The sequence below is a fragment of the Mesocricetus auratus genome, unplaced genomic scaffold (assembly GCF_017639785.1).
Source record: "Mesocricetus auratus isolate SY011 unplaced genomic scaffold, BCM_Maur_2.0 Super-Scaffold_4256, whole genome shotgun sequence".
Lineage (NCBI taxonomy): Eukaryota > Metazoa > Chordata > Mammalia > Rodentia > Cricetidae > Mesocricetus > Mesocricetus auratus.
In genome coordinates, this window is record NW_024429182.1 from 95,581,732 (window position 1) to 95,602,041 (window position 20,310).

Here is a 20,310-nt window from a genome sequence, read left to right on the forward strand (position 1 = left end):
GCTTCCTCTCACATATTTGGAATTCCTTCTGAAAATGTCACCAATTCTTGTAGCTTGTGCATAGTTCATACACAGTACTCATTTCTCGCTTTTTCTTTTTTAAAAATAGTGTATACTAAGTATACATAATAATGTGTTTCATTAAAGCATTTTAAAGTGTATACATCTTGGATGTCATTCAAGGATAAATACTCAGAAATCCTTTATGCAGCATCCCATAGCCTGAAACATGAAACATAAAAATGAACCACGTAAATATCAGGTGGAAAATGAGTTATGAACACTAAAATGAGCTTTTAAAAGTTCAGCAGCCACACCAAGAAAAGAAAAAGCAATTTGGAGGATGGAGAGACTTTCATGAACAAGTGATATTTAAACTGAAACCAAATTAAGGTTAGGAAAAGCAGAGGGAGACTAGAGAGCCATGGAACAGTGACATAATTCTAACAGTAAGAGAACTCATTGCCAAAGAACAGGCTGTTTCCCCAAAGCCAAAACTGACATACTACAGGCATCAGTCCATTCCAGTGAGCAAGGATGAACCACAGCCAGATTGAAAGAGAAAAGAACTAAATAAAATGCAGTGTGGAGCTGTTCACTCTGTAGACAAGAATTGTTGAGTCTTGCAGGACTCCCTAAAATTTGTCTCAGAATATTCTGTACGTGGATGAAAGGTGATGGTTTTCCCTCTTGGATCCTACTGATCATTAACTCTAAGTACTGGTAAGTAGCCTATGCCTGGGTACCCAGTGAATCTCCATGGGCCACTCACACTGTGTCATCAAAGGAAAAGACAGGTGAGAAGCATGGGATACAGGGAATAGAACCTTACTAAGAGTGAATCAAGGTGACCAGAACCTGCTCGGTACCCACAACAATGACTGAAATAAGAAAGAAAATCACCAAGATTTCAAGTGGTTTAAAAATAAATCAGATGATAAGCCTGACAAAGCAAGATTTTCCAGCTTTGTTAAAAAGAAACTAAGGAAAACTCTCTCTCTCTCTCTCTCTCTCTCTCTCTCTCTCTCTCTCTCTCTCTCTCTCTCTCTCTCTCTGTGTGTGTGTGTGCGTGCGTAAGTGCGTGCGTGCGTGCGTGCGTGCGTGTGTGTGTGTGTGTGTGTGTGTGTGTATTGAAAACTCCATGTCTCCATGTTCGCCGGGCGGTGGTGGCGCACGCCTTTAATCCCAGCACTCGGGAGGCAGAGGCAGGCAGATCTCCGTGAGTTCGAGGCCAGGCTGGACCAACAGCCTCCAAAACAATACAGAGAAACCCTGTCTCGTAAAAACCAAAAAAAAAAGAAAAAGAAAAAAAAAAGAAAACTCCATGTTCTGATATATGGATCTATTGCAAAATGATTCACAGAAGCCAATCAACACATCTGTCATCTCATAGTTGCCATTTTGTGATAAGGACATTTAAAGTCTACTCTCCAGCAATTTCAAGTGTACAATATATAGTAATTAACTTTTGTCACCATGGCATTTACAGAGTTTACTGATCCTACATACCCTAAACCTTGTACCCTGTCAACTCTCACCTCCTGCCTCAGTGTCTTGCTATTTTGTTGTTAGTTTCACCCACTTCTATAAGTTTAATTTTATATTACACATATAAATGAGATCTTTCAGTATCTGCTTTTTCTATATCTTGTTTATTTCTCTTAGCATCATCTCTATGATCGTCCATGCTGTTGTCAATGGCTACACTTTGTCACTGTAAGGCTGCATAATATTCCAGAGAGGGAATGTTACACTTTTATAATCCATTCATCTGTTAATGGGAACATATTCATCTGTTATGGCAAACATATAGTGTCATGGCTGCTGTGAGTCCCTGTGAAGAATATGGCCATACAGATGACTCTTCAGGAAGTGCCCTCCTTCCCTTTGGCTGTGTGCCCAGTGGTAGAACTGATGGATCATAAAATAGCTGCTTTTTTTTTAATTTTTGGAGAAAACTCCATGCTGGGATGTTTAGAAGTCTGTCTATCCCTATTTCCTCAAATGCTTTCACAACATCCTTACACTGGGTTTGACCACTACTGGGCTCCAAACCCATTGCACCTTATCCCTACTCTATGCTAAGTTGTGGAAATCCTACAGGATTCATCCTGTGCACTGGCCCAAAGGATGCTCCAGGAATTTTATCCTGGAAGGATTTCAAATTCAAATGGGCCATGGTTGCTGCTAGTTTCTGAAGACAACTCAAATTTAATGGGTTGTTGTGAAGTCTATGATCCTGAACTCCCTTTCTCTGGATGTCAAAGCAAGCTCCAACTTTCCTACTCCCCAAGGACCTGAGTGAGATGATTCCTCTGTGACTCCAATTTTCCCTGGTGACAAATGCTGCTGCCACAACTTCCTGTGCAGGGAGATAAATCCTTGTCTCTCCACTGCAGGCAGAACAGCCTGGAACAACAGCCAGGGTGAGTACCTGGCCCTAGAATGGCTTTTTCTTCACGTCCCACATTGGTGGGTGCTGTATCTCAACCTCAGATGGTGGTATGAGTAGGAGTGGGATTAGTACCAAGAAAAGAGAAAATCTTCTGAAACTAGAAATAGTAGAACCTAGCAGACTAATTTGCCAAAGTCCTGGAGTTTATAGCTCAGATATGAATTGGAAACTCACACTATATTTCCAGGATTATCTGAAGAGAGGGAGTGGATGAGAAGTGTATCTGATGCTCTTCTCATCCGAGCACTTGTCCATCCTCTTCACTGTCCCGGTCAGCAATGGCTTTTTTTCCTTAGACATTCCTGATTCTACTCCTCCAGCTGGGAAGGCTCCCAGCATACTTAGTGGTTGGTGCAGAATCAAACTAACTGCTAGGACTCTCTGATCCAAATAGGGGAAGAAAATTAGGCAGGCTCAGCTCTTTTCAAGTTGCCAGTTTTCAGTGTTGTCCTCTTATTGTCTCCCTCTCTGGGTCTTCTGCACATTCTTGGCAGAACTTCCTGCATGGGAAGATGGTGTACCTAAGACAGAGACTGCAATTGTTCCCATACAACCACTGTATTGTGTCAATCCCCTCACTTTTCTTTGTATCAATGCTAACTTCTTCGTTCTCTTGCATGTGAATTGTTTCAAAAAATGCCAGTTTCTTAGTCTCTTCCCATTTTTACCGTAAGCAGTAACTTTTCATGACCCTTTTATCCCATCCTACTCTTCTGTCACTGGAGAAAGTGAGATGAATATTTTATATAAATTTCAACATTTAATATTTATTTAAGATTACAGAACTGTGCTTATTTTTGTAATGTGTATGTAAAAGCTCATAAATAACTCAAAATTGAGGAGAAAGACCCCAGATATCTTCAAACCTGCATCAAGATACTGTAATTATCAGCTCATGACTACTCTTCACCCTCAAATTATTTTGGAATCAATTTATGTTTTAAAATATCGACCTATATTAAAACATAGCTGTGCTATTATAATCATGCCAAGATAGAGCATCCCCATAAAAATGTAGCTAGCATTGATTTACACCACTCCAAGTTTGCTTTAAAATGTGCTCTTTTATTCCTTTGCTGCATTTGGTTCACTCAGAACAAAATCTTAGTTCAGTGCACGTATTCTACTTAGCTGGTTATGTAAAGTGTGTTTCTTTAATTCTGTAGGCTTTACAAATACAATTAAAAGAAACGGATGACATCTTTCTGTTTTCTTATCAATTATTTGAGAGAGATTTAGTCCTATCACTTTGTTTATCCGTAATTGGAATTTTTCTGTGTCTGCTGGTGTCTTAGCAAGTCTAATTTCCTGCTCTTTCCTTTATTTTCTCCAAATTAAAAATTAATTCTGAATCAGAATTAATATTTTACAAAATATCATTTTCTCTTATTTTGTTGGCCCTTGATAGTTTCCCATCAATTTACCTACTGTGTTTGTAAAAAAGAAACGCTATCTAGTTCTATTATTAGGAAGCATCTATAAATAGGAATCCTTGTTTTAGTTTTAGGACATAAGACACAGAATAAGTAACAGCACCATTAGTGAGGGGACCTAGAAAACACACATATAATGTGATTTAATAAATTACAGTTCTCAGTCTCACTGACGCCCAGCTCACACTATGTGGAAAATGACTGATTTGCTTTTGTCCTTATTAAATGTCTCCAGTTCTCTTTTACTAGTTCCATGCTGTCTAGTACTGAACAATGTACAGATTTGTCTGTTACATTTTCATCGCAAGTTCTAAAACCAACCAGTTTTCAAAGCATAAGTGACTCCTTCCAGGTGACCATGGTATTTAGAGATTGCATTTAGCCATCAGGATGCTCCTTATAACCAGGTCAGTATTGTTTGCCTTTGTTTTCTATTCATGAATTTATTCTGTTATTCCTGATTCAGCAACAAAAAGACACTACTTGAGATAGTTTTATTTTGTATACCATTTTTTTACCTCTAAAATCTTGGCTCCCAAAGGCCTGAACAAATAAAAAAAAGTATATCCTGTACTTTTAACTCATACTAGAAATCACAAAAATTGTCTTGATTTGAACATGTTTTCCTCCCTTTTCTACCTCAACAGTATTATACATTCATTAAAAAATGGGCAGCGTATATTCATTTTCACAGATCTCTGTGCACAGTGGTCTTTGATACATATGGTCTAGTAGACATGAGTGGGTTCTAATTCAAGTCAAACATTTTCCTATTTGGAGAATGGCTACTACTAAGAAGGCGGCTCTAGATTTTTTTTCTTATTCTTACAATATAATCATAACATCTAGTATAATCTACAGCTGCCTTTCCATTGGTATTTATTTCCTGGCACATGATAAGTACTTTCATATGCCCTTTTACATTTTTCATAAAACATTTTATTACACATTGAAATATGCTTCTGTTTTCTATTTCTAAATAATTCTGTTAAAAGATTATGTTTACCATTCCATTGTTTAATGCATCATATATTCTCCAGGTTAATTATTTCAATTTAACTTTGATTATTCTTTTTTAATTGGTTATTTTAACTGAAGGCCTTTCATAACAGTAAGTTTTTAGACCTCAGACTACTTTGCTTTTTATACTAGTCCTTTATTTGATCTGCCGTTTTGATTTTAAATTTCTTTATCATCAAATTACTCTTACTCTCTACTAGCACAGATTGATCCATTCTTTTGCTTTCAAACTATTTAGAAAAAATGTACAGAATCCTCTTTCATTTTTTTCACTTCCTATGAATAATGGCTTTTTTCTTTTTAGATTTTATAGATTTTTTATTTTTTTAATTAAAAACAAGTTTGCCTCATATGTCAATCCCAGCTCCCTCTCCCTCCCCTTCTCCCGTTTCCCCCTAACAACCTCCCCATCCCCACTTCATTCACCAGGGAGTGTGAGCCTCTCCATGGGGGATCTTATTTCATTCAGGGTAGGGCCTAAGTCCTCCCCCAAGTGTCCAGGCTGAGACAGCATCCTTCATTGTGGGATGGGCATGCAAAGTCCATTTGTGTGCCAGGTATAAATACTGATCTACTACCCAAAGCTCCCTAGGTTGCCTAGGCCTCCTCACTGACACTATATTCAGGGGGTCTGGATCAGTCCCATTCTGGCCTCTCAGCCATCATTCTGAAGTCCAAGATCTCCCCCTTGTTCAGGTCAGCTGTTGCTCTGGGTTTCACCAGTCCAGTCTTGACCCGTTTGCTCATCACTCCTCCCTCTCTGTCACTGGGTTCCAGGAGTTCAGTTCAATGTTTAGCTGTGGGTATCTGCCTCTGCTTCCATCAGTCACTGGATGGAGGTTCTAGGATTGTCGCACCTGCTGTGCGGCCTGCATCCGAGAATGTAGCGAGGTGGTCGGGATAGATGACACAGAGACCGGTCGGTTGCTTTAAGAAAACTTTATCTTCCCAAGTCAGTTTAGGAGAGCTCTCAGGAGAAATCTCAGGAGAAGTCTCTGGAGAAGTCTCTGGAGAAGTCTCTCTAAGAAAAAGGAGTTTCCCTTTTTAAGGACTTTTGCCATCCATTTACATACCATTCTTTCCACTTCTCACCCTCCTGGCTGGTGGTTTAATCTCCGGCCCCAGAATCGGGGAGACACCACAGGGGGCAGGAAGAGGCATCTAGCCATAGGAGGTGTGGAAGGCATGGTATTTCAGTGAGCCAGCCCTATCTGAGCCCTATCAAGCTTTAAAGCACTGAATTGTTTTCAGTAAACAATACATAGATGCCTGCTCCCAGGCCAAAGGGGAAGTGGGTTTCTGCTCAAGGTCTGGTGTCCCCACATAGGATGGCATATAAGGTAGTGTCAAACTCATTTTCAGGGAAGGGCATTTAAGGTAGTTTCATCACTATTGCTTAGTTTGCCAGTTGGTGTCATCCTTTTAGATCTCTGGAAATCTCACTAATGCCAATCTCTCCTCTAACCTAAAATGACTCCCTCTATTATGGTATCTCCCATCCTGCTCTCCTCTATTCTTCCCCCAACTCAACTTTCCTGCTCCCCCATGTCCTCCTCTCCCCTGCTCTCCCCCCCACCCCTGTCTCTTTTTCCTGGCTCCCTTTCCCTCCCCACCCCATCCCCAGTGCTCCCAATCTGCTCAGGAGATCTTGCCTCATTCTACCTTCTCTGGAACACCATGCATATCTCTCTTAGGATCCTTCCTGTTTCCCAGTCTCTCCGGCAGTGGGGTTGTAGACTGACACTCCCCTGATCCATGCTTAATAATAATATATAAGAGAGTAAATATTATAAATTTTAATTATACTAGAATTGCACCACTCTGTCCTTCACTTTACTCCCTCCAACCCCTCCCAAGTACCTTCCCTTGAATCCCATCCCTGTCCCCCAGTGCTTGGATAGCCTCTTCATTGTGTGTGTGTGTGTGTGTGTGTGTGTGTGTGTGTGTGTGTGTGTGTACTCAAAAATATATAAATACAACTGGCTGAGTCTGTTTTGTTATTTATATGCATGTGGTTTCAGGGGCTCCTTCCTGAAGGTGAAAATTCCTCCTGTCCCAATACTCACTAGTTGCCTGGAGCTCTTGAACTAGAGGTGAGGCCCATGCAATTTTCCCCTTCCATATAAATGTGCCCTTTGATATTGCCATTGTTTCTATCCTTTCTATGCAGCCATTTCTAAGGGGGACTTTGACAGCAGACTTTCTGGTATTCTGTCTCTTGCAAAACTCATTACCAACTTCACAATAATGTGAATACTGTTTCTCTCATTTAACTATTACTTTGGTACTCACTGGGTTGAATTTACAGTTTCCTTTTATTTGACATTTATTGTTTTACTTGTTGTGAGGGAGAGATACAATAGAGTAGACATGAGATCAGAGTTCAGATTGCCAGTTTTGGTATCTCATTCCACCAAATTGGATAGGGGGACAATGTAAGATCATCATGCTTTGGCAACAAGCACCTTTCCTCAATAAGCAATCTTAGCAGTCTTGTTTTTCTTCTTTAGAAATTTTTATCATTTACATGCACTACATTTCTAGATCTGCTTCACATCTGTCATGTTCATGCTTGGTCCCAAATCAACAGATACTATACCAGGCATTTTTTGCATTAACTTCATCATTTTACTTAGGTTTCTTCAGAGCCCTTGGCTGTCTCCAAGGATGTTCCCTTCCCAGTCCTTCATCAACATCTCCTTCTTCCAACCACAGTACTTCCTCATGACAGGCATCCCAGGCCTAGAGGCCGTCCACAACTGGATCTCCATCCCCTTCTTCTCCATGTACACTGTGGCACTCACCGGAAATTGCCTCATCTTCCTGGCTGTGAAGAGGACCCATAGCCTACACCAGCCCATGTACTACTTCCTGTCAATGCTGGCCCTAAGTGATGTGGGCCTTACATTGTCCACAATGCCCTCCACCCTGGCTGTGCTCTGGTTTGACTATCGCTTCATTGGCTTCCACTCCTGCCTAATACAAATGTTCTTCCTACACTCTTTCTCTGTGGTAGAGTCTTCAGTACTCTTGGCCATGTCATTTGACCGCTTTGTGGCTATCTCCAACCCACTGCGCTATACATCTGTCCTCACTAATAATGTCATCATCAGGATTGGCGCTGTCATTGTAGCTCGAGCCACTCTGTCACTATTCCCAGTGCCCTTCTTGCTGAAGCGACTAAACTATTGCCCTGGCAAGGTCATCCTGTCTCACTCATTCTGTTTCCATGCTGATGTCATGAAGCTGGCCTGTGCTGACATTACTGTCAACATCCTATACGGACTCTATGTAGTGCTGTCCACAGTGGGTGTAGACTCCTTGCTTATTGTTATGTCCTATGCCCTGATTCTTCACACAGTGATGGGGCTAGCCTCTCCCAGGGAGCGTGTCCGGGCCCTCAACACATGTGTTACCCATATCTTGGCTGTCCTAGTCTTCTACATTCCAGTCATAGGTGTGTCCATGATCCATCGTTTTGGTAAGCATCTGCCCCACATTGTTCATGCCCTTGTTGCATATGTGTACCTTGTGGTGCCTCCTGTGCTCAACCCCATCATCTACAGTGTCAAGTCTAAGCCCATCAGGGGAGCCATGTATAGAGTACTAAGAGGAAAAGACTAGACCTGATAACAATGCATGTTTATGGGACTTGCAGCCTGTGAATTGCTGGGCAAAATAAAAGAAACTTGGTGGATCAAGTCTTACAAACTAACAATAAGAAGTATAGGACTTGTAAAATTATTTCTATAATTGTTTTTCTATGGTGCTATGGATTATTTCTAATGCCTCTAACATACTATGCAGGGCCTCTACAACTGAGCTACATTCTCTAATCTGAGAATGTGTTTTGTTCATTTGTTATCACATTTATATCACCCATGTTTTCTTAAAGTTGAGGTTTTCTAGCCCTACTTTATATTCCAGCAACATAAAAATATAAAAATAGTTCTCATATTGCCTTTGCTTCATAGACATTAAAATTCAGTAAATATATCCAAAATGTCAACATAGAAAAACAGTTTATGGACTGTGATGTAATGGGTACTTTGTTTAAAGTATTACAGAGTCCTGGGTAAGCAGAGAAACAAATTTTATCTGTTTATTATTATGTTCTTTCTATAATTAAAGGTGAATAATTATATTATACAATATTGCAAGGATCATTATATACTAAATAGTATATGTCACAATATGTTGTAAATGCCAATAAGGATTTTCCTTTCTAATAACTGAGATAACTATTGATGTATTTATTACAACATTCTTTCCTTATTTTATTCTAGTCTAACCCTTTGTCACCTGAGAAATCTTTAAACACTCCTGGGCATGCATGTATTTAAAATAAGTATTGAAACTAAATATTTATTAGCACTAAATTATGAAAATTTTTATGTAAAGGCATTCTGTGTTAACTATAAAATTTAACCAATTATTAAACATGATATCAATTTCACATACAAATGTTATTTTTAAATAAATAAGTAATTCTCAACCGAATATTTCATACAGGTTATAAAGTGTCTCAGAGTATTTCATGCAGGTTGTAAAGTATCTTTAAAATTTTCAGAGTTGAGTGACATCTCTATTTCATACTGGCTACTGCTGAGAACATTGCTTTTTATATGCACAAGATAAAATGACAGTAAGTACTGAGGGTCATTTCAGGAACTGTTGAAGATTTGGTCCTCACTACAAGACAGCATTTTTTTCCAAACTTAGATCAGTGACTCAGAAATATTTTAAATAATGCTAGCACTATACAGTCCAAAGATATACTAATTTTATATTTTCATAATAATAATGATGGCAGAAAATATTTAAAAGCTTTCTTTTCTGTAATAGAGGCATGATAGTTCTACAACATAAAAAAACTGAGACAAATAGTTTGTGGTCATACTCTTTAGAATGTGTTGTGTGACAGCATACATATGGTGTGTTCAGAACCAAGCCAGCAATGAAATAATGTGGTGTGCAGCATGGGCAGCTGCTTTCATCGAATTTGTTATTTGATTCATTTTGAATTTTTCTTTAGTTCACTGATAATTCAGAACTTAACAGCTGTCACTAAATTTTCCACGTCCCCAACACTTGCTTATATCAACTCATATGGGCATCCTAACCTACATGTTTAAAAGTTAGGCTTAAAGCAAATGTTTTCTTTATGCATATTTTTAATTTTCTAAGGTATCAGAAGTGAGAAAGAATTCAATTTTGCCATTTGAGAATCTCACAGTCCATTGGAGTAGAGGGGAGAATAAGCAAGGAAATGTAATGACAAGCTAAAAGTTCTGATACTAGCTAAGGTTGAGAAAGAGGGAAACAGTAAGTTTTGAACTCTTGGAATTTTTCTGGGCTCCTGAGAAAAAGGGGTGACATGTTCAGTAGATGATGAAATATGAACTGATATGGATGAGAAGAGTGATAAGGGACTTAAGGAAAAAGTCCTCTGCCTACATGGTAAAACAAGGGGTTAAACACAACTAGAATGGAGTGGCAGAAGATAAAACTGAAAGGCAGGGAACATACCAGTAGACATTTCCAGCCTATCTCAAGTGTGTATATCAGTTTTCAAGTATGATCTATGGTCTTCCCCAGATCAAACTCCATTCTGAAAATAAAACAGGATTCTAAAAATATCTCGGCCCTTTCATACAGAATTTAGTATCATCTGCTTTATATTCTAATGGTGATCACTCTTTAACCAATTCCAAGACAGTGATGCAGATTTTCCTGATTTGTTTTGATGTACCTAGCAGGTATCATGTTAGGGCTTGATAGAGATGCCACACATTCCTATTACAATTTGCATCAAAGTTTTACATGTTATATGACACACATGCAAAAGTGCTATTGTACACACTGACTAAGAGGCAAGCCTTTCTCCTGGTCTAGGGCACTCTTGTAGCTAGTACTCAGCCACATTATGTGGTGAATGGATCAAGTAATTTTTTTTACATATTATTCTGTGTTATATCTAAAATCCAAGAAAGACTGACAACTGCTGTAGCAATTTCTTGGTGGTAGGGAATGCAATAATCCAATAAACTGTCTACTTTTCAGAAAATAGAGACAGGACAAAAAGCATTGAATGATGAGAACATCACTTAGGTGACAGGTTGCTGAATTTGTGAGTTCCTCAAATTTTGTTATGTTGGGAAATTCAGAACATGGCATTTACTGATTCACAACACATTGGTGAGTAGTCACCATGCTCATCTTTAACTTTCATGTTTCTACGGTTTTTGAATCTATCTTGATCTTAGTTTTCTTTCTAAAACATATCTACTCTCAAGGGAAGAGATGAGCTTGGGTCTTGGTATCAGACCCAACTTCTGTTTGCCCACTCTGGGATCTCCTGGCCTGGGGAATGCAGGCAGGTTGACTCACCCCCTGTGGACCAAGGAACCATGAGTCTGCTAATAATGCTGTGCTAGTCACACTCCCCTTGCTGGGAGAGGGAGTGCCTCAGACCCACCTGCAACCACCGTGAGACCCATCAGAGAATTAGACATTCTTGTACCCACCTGAACAGAACCTTGGACCTGTACCCACCAGGAGAGGAAGAGACCCCACTTGCACCCACTGGAAGAAGGGATGGGAAGACAACAATATAAGAACACATCCAACAACAGAAAAACCAACATTACCACACCAGAGTCTAGGGACTCTACATCAGCAAGACCTGAACATCCCAACACAGATGAAGCAGTAGAGAATGACCTTAAAAACAACCTCATGCAGATGATAGAGACCCTGAAAGAGGAAATGAGAAAATCCTTTAAAGAAATTGAAGAAAAGACAAACCAAAAACTGCAAGAAACAATTCAAACAGTGCAAGGTTTGAATGCTGAAATGGAGACAATAAAAAAAAACAGTCTGAGGGAATGCAGGAAATAGAAAAGCTGCATAAACTATCAGGAACTACAGATGCAAGCAAACCAACAGAATACAAGAGATGGAAGAAAGAATTTTGGGTATTGAAGATACACTAGGAGAAATAGACTAATCACCAAAAGAAAAATTTAAGTCCAACAAATCCCTAATACAAGATATCCAGGAAATATGGGACACCGTGAAAAGTCCAAATCTAGAAATAATAGGTTAAAAAGAAGGTAAAGGAACCCAACTCAAAGAGGCAGAAAACATATTCAACAAAATCATAGAAGAAAACTTTCCCAACCTAAAGAAAGAAATGCCATTGAAAGTACAAGAAGCCGACAGAACACCAAATAGTGTGGACCACAAAAAAAAAATCCCCTTGTCACACAATATTCAAAACCCCAAATGTACGGAATACAGAAAGAATATTAAGAGCAGTAAAGTAAAAAGGCCAAGTAACATTTAAAGGCAAACCTATCAGAATTATACCTGACTTTTCCATGGAAACTCTGACAACCAGAAGGTCCTAGATAGATACCGTACAAACATAGAGACCACAGATACCAGACCAGACTACTTACTATACCCAGAAAAGTTTTCAGTCATTACAGATGGAGAAAACGAGATATTCCATGATTGAACCAGATTTAAACAATACATATCCACCAATCTAGCCCTACAGAAAGCACTGGAAGGAAAACTCCAACCTAAGGAAGTCAACTACACTCACAAAAACATGGGCAATAGATAATCCCATTTTACTAAAAGCCAAAAGAAAAAGCAAGATAAATCCACACACAATACCAACAACAACAAATCCCACACACCCAAGAATTAACACTCAGTGCCTATAAATGGATATGAAGACAGAATCCATCCTTCTGCTGTGTACAAAAAACATACCACAACTTCAAAGACACACATTACCTCAGAGTAAAGGGTTGGGGTAAGATTTTCCAATCAAATGGACCCATGAAACAAGCTGGTATAGCTATCCTAATAGCTAACAAATTAGACTTCAAAAGAAATGAAGAAGGTAATTTCATATTCATCACAGGAAGAAGTCTCAATTATGAACATGTATGCCCCATATACAGAGGCATACATGTTCATAAAGGAAACATTATTGAAACAAAAATCTCACATGGTTATAGTAGAAGACTTAACACCCCACTCTCACCACGAGACGAGACCACCAAACAGAAACTTAACAAACAAAGGAACTAACAGAAGTTATGACCCAATTGGGTTTAACAGACATCTATGGAACATTCCATCCAAACACAAAAGAATATAACTTCTTCTCAGCACCACATGGAACCTTCTCTAAAGTCAACCACATGCTCAGCAACATAGCTAACCTCAAAAGGTACAAAATATTGGAATACCCCCCAGTATCTTATCAGACCACCATGCTTTAAACTTAGAATTCACCAAACACAAAATGCAGAAACCATGCAACTCATGGAAATTGAACAACCCACACCTTCTCATTCCTGGATCAAGGAAGAAATAAAGAAAGAAATTAAAGACTTCATAGAATTCGATGAAAATGAAAACAGGATATACTGAAATTTATGGGACACTTTGAAAGCAGTGCTAAGAGGAAAGTTCATAGCACTAAGTGCCCACATGAATAAACTGGAGAATAGTCACACTAGAGAATTGACAGCACAACTGAAAGCTTTAGAACAAAAAGAAGCAAACTCAGCCTGGAGGAGTAGACCAGGAAATAATCAAACTGAGGGATGAAATCAATAAAGTAGAAACAAAGAAATAATACAAAGAATCAATGTAACAAAGACTTGGTTCTTCTAGAAAATCAAAAAGATAGACAAACTTTTATCCAAGCAAACCAAAAGGCAGAGAGAGAACATGCAAATTGACAAAATCAGAAATGAAAAGGTGGACATAACAACAGACACCAAGGAAATCCAGAGAATCTTCAGGCCATACTTTGACAACCTGAACTCAACAAAATTCAAAAACATAACATAAATGAATAATTTTCTGAATTTATATCACTTAATAAAATTAAATCAAGAACAGATAGCTCAATTTAAACTGAGCTATAACCCCTAATGAAATAGAAGCAGTCATCAAAAGTGTGCCAACCAAAACAAGCCCAGGGACAGATGGCTTCAGTGCAGAATCCTGCCAGAAATTTTTTAAAAAGCTAGTACCAATATTCCTCGAATTGTTCCACACAATAGAAGCAGAAGGCTCACTACCAAACTCTTTTTACAAGGCTACAATTACCTTGGTATCCAAGCCACACAAAGACACAACAAATCTCCCTCACGAACATTGATGAAAAATTATTCAATAAAATACTGGTAAATCAAATCCAACAATGCATCAGAAAAATCATCTACAATGATGAAGTAGGCTTCATCCCAAGGAAGCAGGGATGGTTCAACAAATGAAAATCTATCAATATAAACAAATTGCTGAAGAAAACCACATGATCATCTCACTAGCTGTTGAAAAAGCCTTTGTCAAAATCGAACACCCATTCATGATAAAGGACCTGGAGAGATCAGGGATAACAAGAACATACCTGAACATAATAAAAGCAATATGCAGTAAACCAAGAGCCAACATCAAACTAAATGGAAAGAAACATGATTGTATAAAATCAGTAACAAGACAAGCCTGTCCACTCTCCATACCTCGTCAATATTGTACTTGAAGTTCTAACTAGAGCAATAAGACAACAAAAGGAGATCAAGGGAATACAAATTGGAAAGGAAGAAGTCAAACATTCACTATTTGCAGATGATATTATAGTTTATATAAGTGACCTGAAAAACTCCACCAGGGAACTCCTACAGCTGATGAACACCATAGCAAAGTGGCAGGATACAAGTTAACTCAAAAATATGCAGATGATAAAGTGGCTGAGAAAGAAATCAAAGAACCATCACACTTCATAACAGCCACAAGCAATATAAAATATCTTGGGGTAATGCTAACCAAGCAAGTGAAAAACCTGTATAGCAAGAACTTTGAGTCTATAAAGAAAGAAATTAAAGAAGACACCAGAAAACGGAAAGATATCCCATGTTCTTGGATAAGTAGGATCAACATAGTAAAAATGGCAATCTTGCCAAAGGCAATCTATAAATTCAATGCAATCCCCATCAAAATACCAACACAATTCTTCACAGACCTTGAAAGAACAATTCTCAACTTTATATACAAAAAAAACCATATACTATAAAGAAACTTCTGGAGGCATCTCCATCCCTGACTTCAAGCTCTTTTATAGAGCTTTCTCCTGAAAACAGCTTAGTATTGGCACAAAAATAGACAGACAGACCAATGGAATTGAACTGAAAACTCTGATAGCAACACATACATATAAGAACACCTGATTTTTGAAAAAGAAGCTAAAGTTATAAAATGGAAAAAAGAAAGCATCTTCAACAAATGGTACTGGCGTAACTAGATACTGGCCTGTAGAAGACTTCAGACAGATCCATATCTATCATCATGAACAAAACTTAAGTTCAAATGGATCAAAGACCTCAACATAAATCCAGCCACACTGAACCTCTTAGAAGAGACAGTGGGAATTACCCTTGAAGGAATTGGTACAGAAGACCACTTCCTGATCATAACAACAGTAGCAAAGACCCTGAGATCAACAATTAATAAATGTGACCTCCTGAAACTGAGAAGCTTCTGTAAGGCAAAGGACACAGTCAACAAGACAAAACAGCAGCCCACAGAATGGGAAAAGATCTTCACCAACCCCACATCTGACAGAGGGCTTATCTCTAAAATTTACAAAGAACTCAAGAAGCTAATCTCCAAAACACCAAATAATTCAATAGAAAAGTGGGCTACAGAACTAAATAGAGAATTCTCAGTAGAGGAGTCTAAAATGGCTGAGAGACACATAAGAAAGTGCTCAACATCCTTAGCCATCAGGGAAATGCAAATCAAAACAACTCTGAGATACTATCTTAATCCTGTCAGAATGGCTAAATCAAAAACACCAAGGACAGTTTATGCTAGAGAGGATGTAGAGAAGGGAGAACACCCCTCCACTGCTGGGGGGGAGTGCCAACTCATACAGTCACTTTGGAAATCAGTATGCAGATTCATCAGGAAAATGGGAATCAGTCTACCACAAGATCCAGCAATTCCATTCCAAGGTATATACCCAAAAGATGCACATTCATACAACAAGGATGTTTGTTCCACTATGTTCATAGCAGCATTATTTGTAACAGCTAGATCCTGAAAGCAACCTAGATGCCTCTCAACTGAAGAATAGATAGAGATATTGTGTTACATTTACACAATTAAGTACTACTCATCAGAAAAAAACAATGGAATCTTGAAATTTGCAGGCAAATGGATGGAACTAGAAGAAGCCATCCTGAGTAAGGTAACCCAGTCACAAAAAAAGACAAACATGGTGTGTACTCACTCATATATGGATTTTAAACATAGAGCAAAGGGTTACCACACCACTAGAGAAGCTAGGAAGCAAGGAGGACCCTAAGTGAGACATACATGGTGCCCTGTAGAAGGGCACAAGGATAAGATCTCCTGAGCAACTTGGAAGCATGTGGGAGGGGAGAGGGAGCTAGGAGAAAAAGAAGGAGAGAAGAGGAGGGGAGAGGAGGATATGAGGGAGCAGGAAGGTTGAGTTGGGGGAAGAATAGAGGAGAGCAAGATAAGAGAAACCATAGTAGAGGCAGGTATTTTAAGTTTAAAGAGAAATCTGGCACTAGGGAAATGTCCAGAGATCTACAAGGATGACCCCAACTAACAATCTAAGCAATAATGGAGAGGCTACCTTAAATGCCCTTCCCCAATAATGAGATTGATGACTACCTTGTATGACATCCTAGAGCCTTCATCCAGTAGCTGAAGTAAGCAGAAGCAGAAGCCCACGGCTAAACACTGAACTCCTGGAATCCAGTTGCAGAGAGGGAGGAGTGATGATCCAGACCCCTGAGCGTGGTGTCACTGAGGAGGCCTCGGAAATTTGTGGGGCCTCTGGTAGTAAACCAGAATTTATCCCTAATACAGTAATTATTTGGGGAGCCCATTTCACATACAGGGATACTCTCTCAGCCTAGACATGTTGGGGAAGTCCTGTTATTTGCCTGTTATTTGTCAATAAAGTACTGTTGAGCCTATAGGAATCTAGATAGGTGGGGCTAGGAATCCAGGAGGATTCTGGGAAGGAGAAACACAGGAGAGTCGACATGTAACGCCGGGTAGGAGCCCGGAAACTTCTCCGGTAAGAGACATACTTAGATTAACAATTATGAGGTAACTACTTAAGTCAGAGCTAGCCAGTAAGAAATAAGCAAGGCCAACAGCTTCATAATTAATACAGCGTCCTGTGTGTTTATTTGGGGACTGCAATGAGGCAGAGCCTAGGCGGCTGGCAGGGGATAAACCAAAGCGGCTAGCAAAGAAAAAGCTTCTCTTAACATAATGGTGATCAGGAGTGGGATTGAATTTCCACGTAGAATGACAAAAGCTTTAAAGGAATTTTAGAAACAGAAGAACAGAGAGAAGCACAGATTTTGGTAGCAGCATTTTTCTCAGGTGTGCTCTGTTTTGCTAGCGACAAGCCGAGATTCACATAGCTCGATTACCGGAGTCTTCCTGACTCGGCATAAAAAGAAAAAAAAAAAAACCAGCAAGGTTGTTTTAAGAGACTCTGCTAACGATTGAAAAGTTGTACGTACAGCTGGAAGTGGCAGCTTTTGCTGGATGTCAGCATGGACTGAGGCGGTAAACTGGAATCACGCTTACGCCCGCCATCTTGACAAAAAAAAAAAAAACTGCAGTTTAAAACAGCCGCGGTTTTAACAGATAAGACACGTGGCCAGAAAAACATAAAGATTTACAGTAAAGTCAGACTTAAATGAAGAAAAACCTATAAAGGTTTACAGTGTGTTTAAAAATATACGTGAGATTGAGAGAGAAAATGAAACGGCAAAGTGGTAAATAAATACAAAAGCCAGCTGTGGTGGCGCACGCCGGTAGGATTTACTTCAGAGGCAGAGGCAGGCGGATTTCCAAAGAGAAACCCTGCCTCAGAGAAAAAGAAATAAAAGTAAAAGAAATAAAGTAATAATAGATAAATAAATAAGCCACGTAAATATGGAAAATACACAGAGAGTCCGGATACTGTACGCTATTATGTTTTTCAGTTTTTTCATTGCTAAGGAAGGAACAAATGCTAAAGTACACTTGATTATAAATGCTGCCGAATTAATTCAACTTATATCTTTTAAAAATGCCTTGACTTCAAAATTTAAGTATAAGGATATGTTACTCGGAAAAGGAGTTTTAGTTTATGTTTCCACAGAAAATGAAAAGCTGAGGATTCCTTCCAGGCTTCTGTGGTTTGACAAACCAAGACACCTGGAAGCAGTGGACAGGTGTTCCAACTATTGAGACAGCTAAGATGATGCAGCTTTACAGACCACGAAAATAAGGACTTATACAGGTTTCTGAGTTTTGTCATGATCCCCATGGTGTGAACAGCGCCCCCTTCCAGCAGGAAGCAGTTTGGAATGAGCGACGTTCCAATTCCCATCTTGTTTATAAATCTTTGTTTTCATTTAAATGGAATTGTTTATAATTGGCTAGTGATCACAGCCAATCTTTTTTAATGGTAAAAAGGGGAATTATGGTATGGGTATGGTTTTTCATTTATTGATACAAATTCAAGGTCAATTTTGTGATATGTATATTCCTCCTCTTGATTAAGTATTGTGCTTATACTGATCTTTTAAAATGTAATGCATAATTAAATACAGATTATAGATAGTTACTTATAATAGTCAGAATTTATAGTTAGGTAAGTTAGGTTTTCTAGATATACAGAAATATATTTGAGATAGATAAACAGTCTTCAAACCTTTCAAAGACCTTCAGAAAATGGCATTTAAAATGGTTTAGGGTTTTTCTTGACAATGAGAAATGTCTGCTCCTGGCAGCACCAATTACGTCTGAGAGGAAGATGGGCATCGAAGAAACTTGTTATGGAGTTTGCTTTCAACATGGCAAGATTAGCCATTTGGCAAGAAACTGCTCTTGCCTGTACTGCTTGACTGTTGTTGTATAATCTGGACATGCAGGACCCACAGGAAAGTGACTGCTGAACTCAGTCTTACAGGGTTCCTGCTTCATGGAAGAGTCTAGGAGACGTTCTGCAGGACACAGAGAAATGACTGACAGACTGGCAATGCAGATGGACAGTTTGAAATTTCCTGCTTTGCTGAGAAATCTTCTGGACACATTGTGGCCTATGGGCTGAAGATGGATGCCCCAACGTTACAGAGGAACTTCGGGTGACTGTCCAGGCAGTAAGATATCTCTGTCAATCCTAGTGTTTATATATTATCCTTCTGTGGTCTTTGATGGAGTTGAAGATAGATAGTTATAATTATAGTTTTCCTTAGTTATGATAAAAGATACATATAGAACTTTGGACTCACAAGGATGGGATGGATGATATTTTCTTTAAATCTTGCTAAAATATTGTAACTATGTTCTTATTTGATAACTGTTCTGTTATACACAATTTGACTATGTTAAAATTAAGACCTTTCTTTTGTTTAAACAGAAAAGAGGAGATGTTGGGAAAGTCCTGTTATTTGCCTGTTATTTGTCAATAAAGTACTGTTGAGCCTATAGGAATCTAGATAGGTGGGGCTAGGAATCCAGGAGGATTCTGGGAAGGAGAAACACAGAAGAGTCGACATGTAACGCCGGGTAGGAGCCCGGAAACTTCTCCGGTAAGAGACATACTTAGATTAACAATTATGAGGTAACTACTTAAGTCAGAGCTAGCCAGTAAGAAATAAGCAAGGCCAACAGCTTCATAATTAATACAGCATCCTGTGTGTTTATTTGGGGACTGCAATGAGGCAGAGCCTAGGCGGCTGGCAGGGGATAAACCAAAGCGGCTTCTCATAACATAGACACAAGTGGGAGGACCTAGGCCCTGCTCCAAATGATATGACAGACTTTGAAGATGCCCCATGGAAGGTCTCACCCTCCCTGGGGAGCAGAATGCAGTTGTGATAGGAGGTCAGTGGGGGACAGAGGAGGAGGGAAGGGAGAGAGAACTGGGATTGATTTGTAAAAACAAGGTTGTTTCTGATTTAAATTTAAAAAATAGAAAAAAATCTTATCAGCTCTCTTTTACTCAGGCACTACAGAATTATTGGCCTGTTAACTTCAAGTCCTCTTGGAACTTAGGGAACCCTAAGGAAGAAGTAGACTAAGAATTGTAGGAGCCAGAGTGGTTAAAGACATGAGAACACAGCCCACAAAATCAACTAAGCAGGGCTCAAAGGGGTTCACAGAGACTGAAGCAGCAATCATGGAGATCATGGAGCCTGAATGGGTCTGCACTAGGACCTCTACAAATATGTTATGGTTATTATCTTAGTGTTTTATGGGATTCCCAACAGTGGGAGTGGGAACTGTCTCTGACTCCTTCAATTGCTCTTGGAACCATTTTCTTCCTAC

General features: G+C 39.1%; 1 protein-coding gene across 1 annotated transcript; it reads left to right on the plus strand.

The window, feature by feature from the left end:
• Nucleotides 1–7,575: 7,575 nt before the first annotated feature.
• Nucleotides 7,576–8,532, plus strand: LOC101829803 (olfactory receptor 51G2-like). Its single transcript, XM_005074076.3, has one exon. The coding sequence runs from the start codon at nt 7,576–7,578 to the stop codon at nt 8,530–8,532; it is 957 nt and encodes a 318-aa protein (XP_005074133.2).
• The last annotated feature ends 11,778 nt before the right edge of the window (nt 8,533–20,310 follow it).

Excerpts from the sequence above, each read along its gene's own strand:
- LOC101829803 (XM_005074076.3), top strand. The coding sequence starts at position 7,576 with ATGTTCCCTTCCCAGTCCTTCATCAACATCTCCTTCTTCCAACCACAG.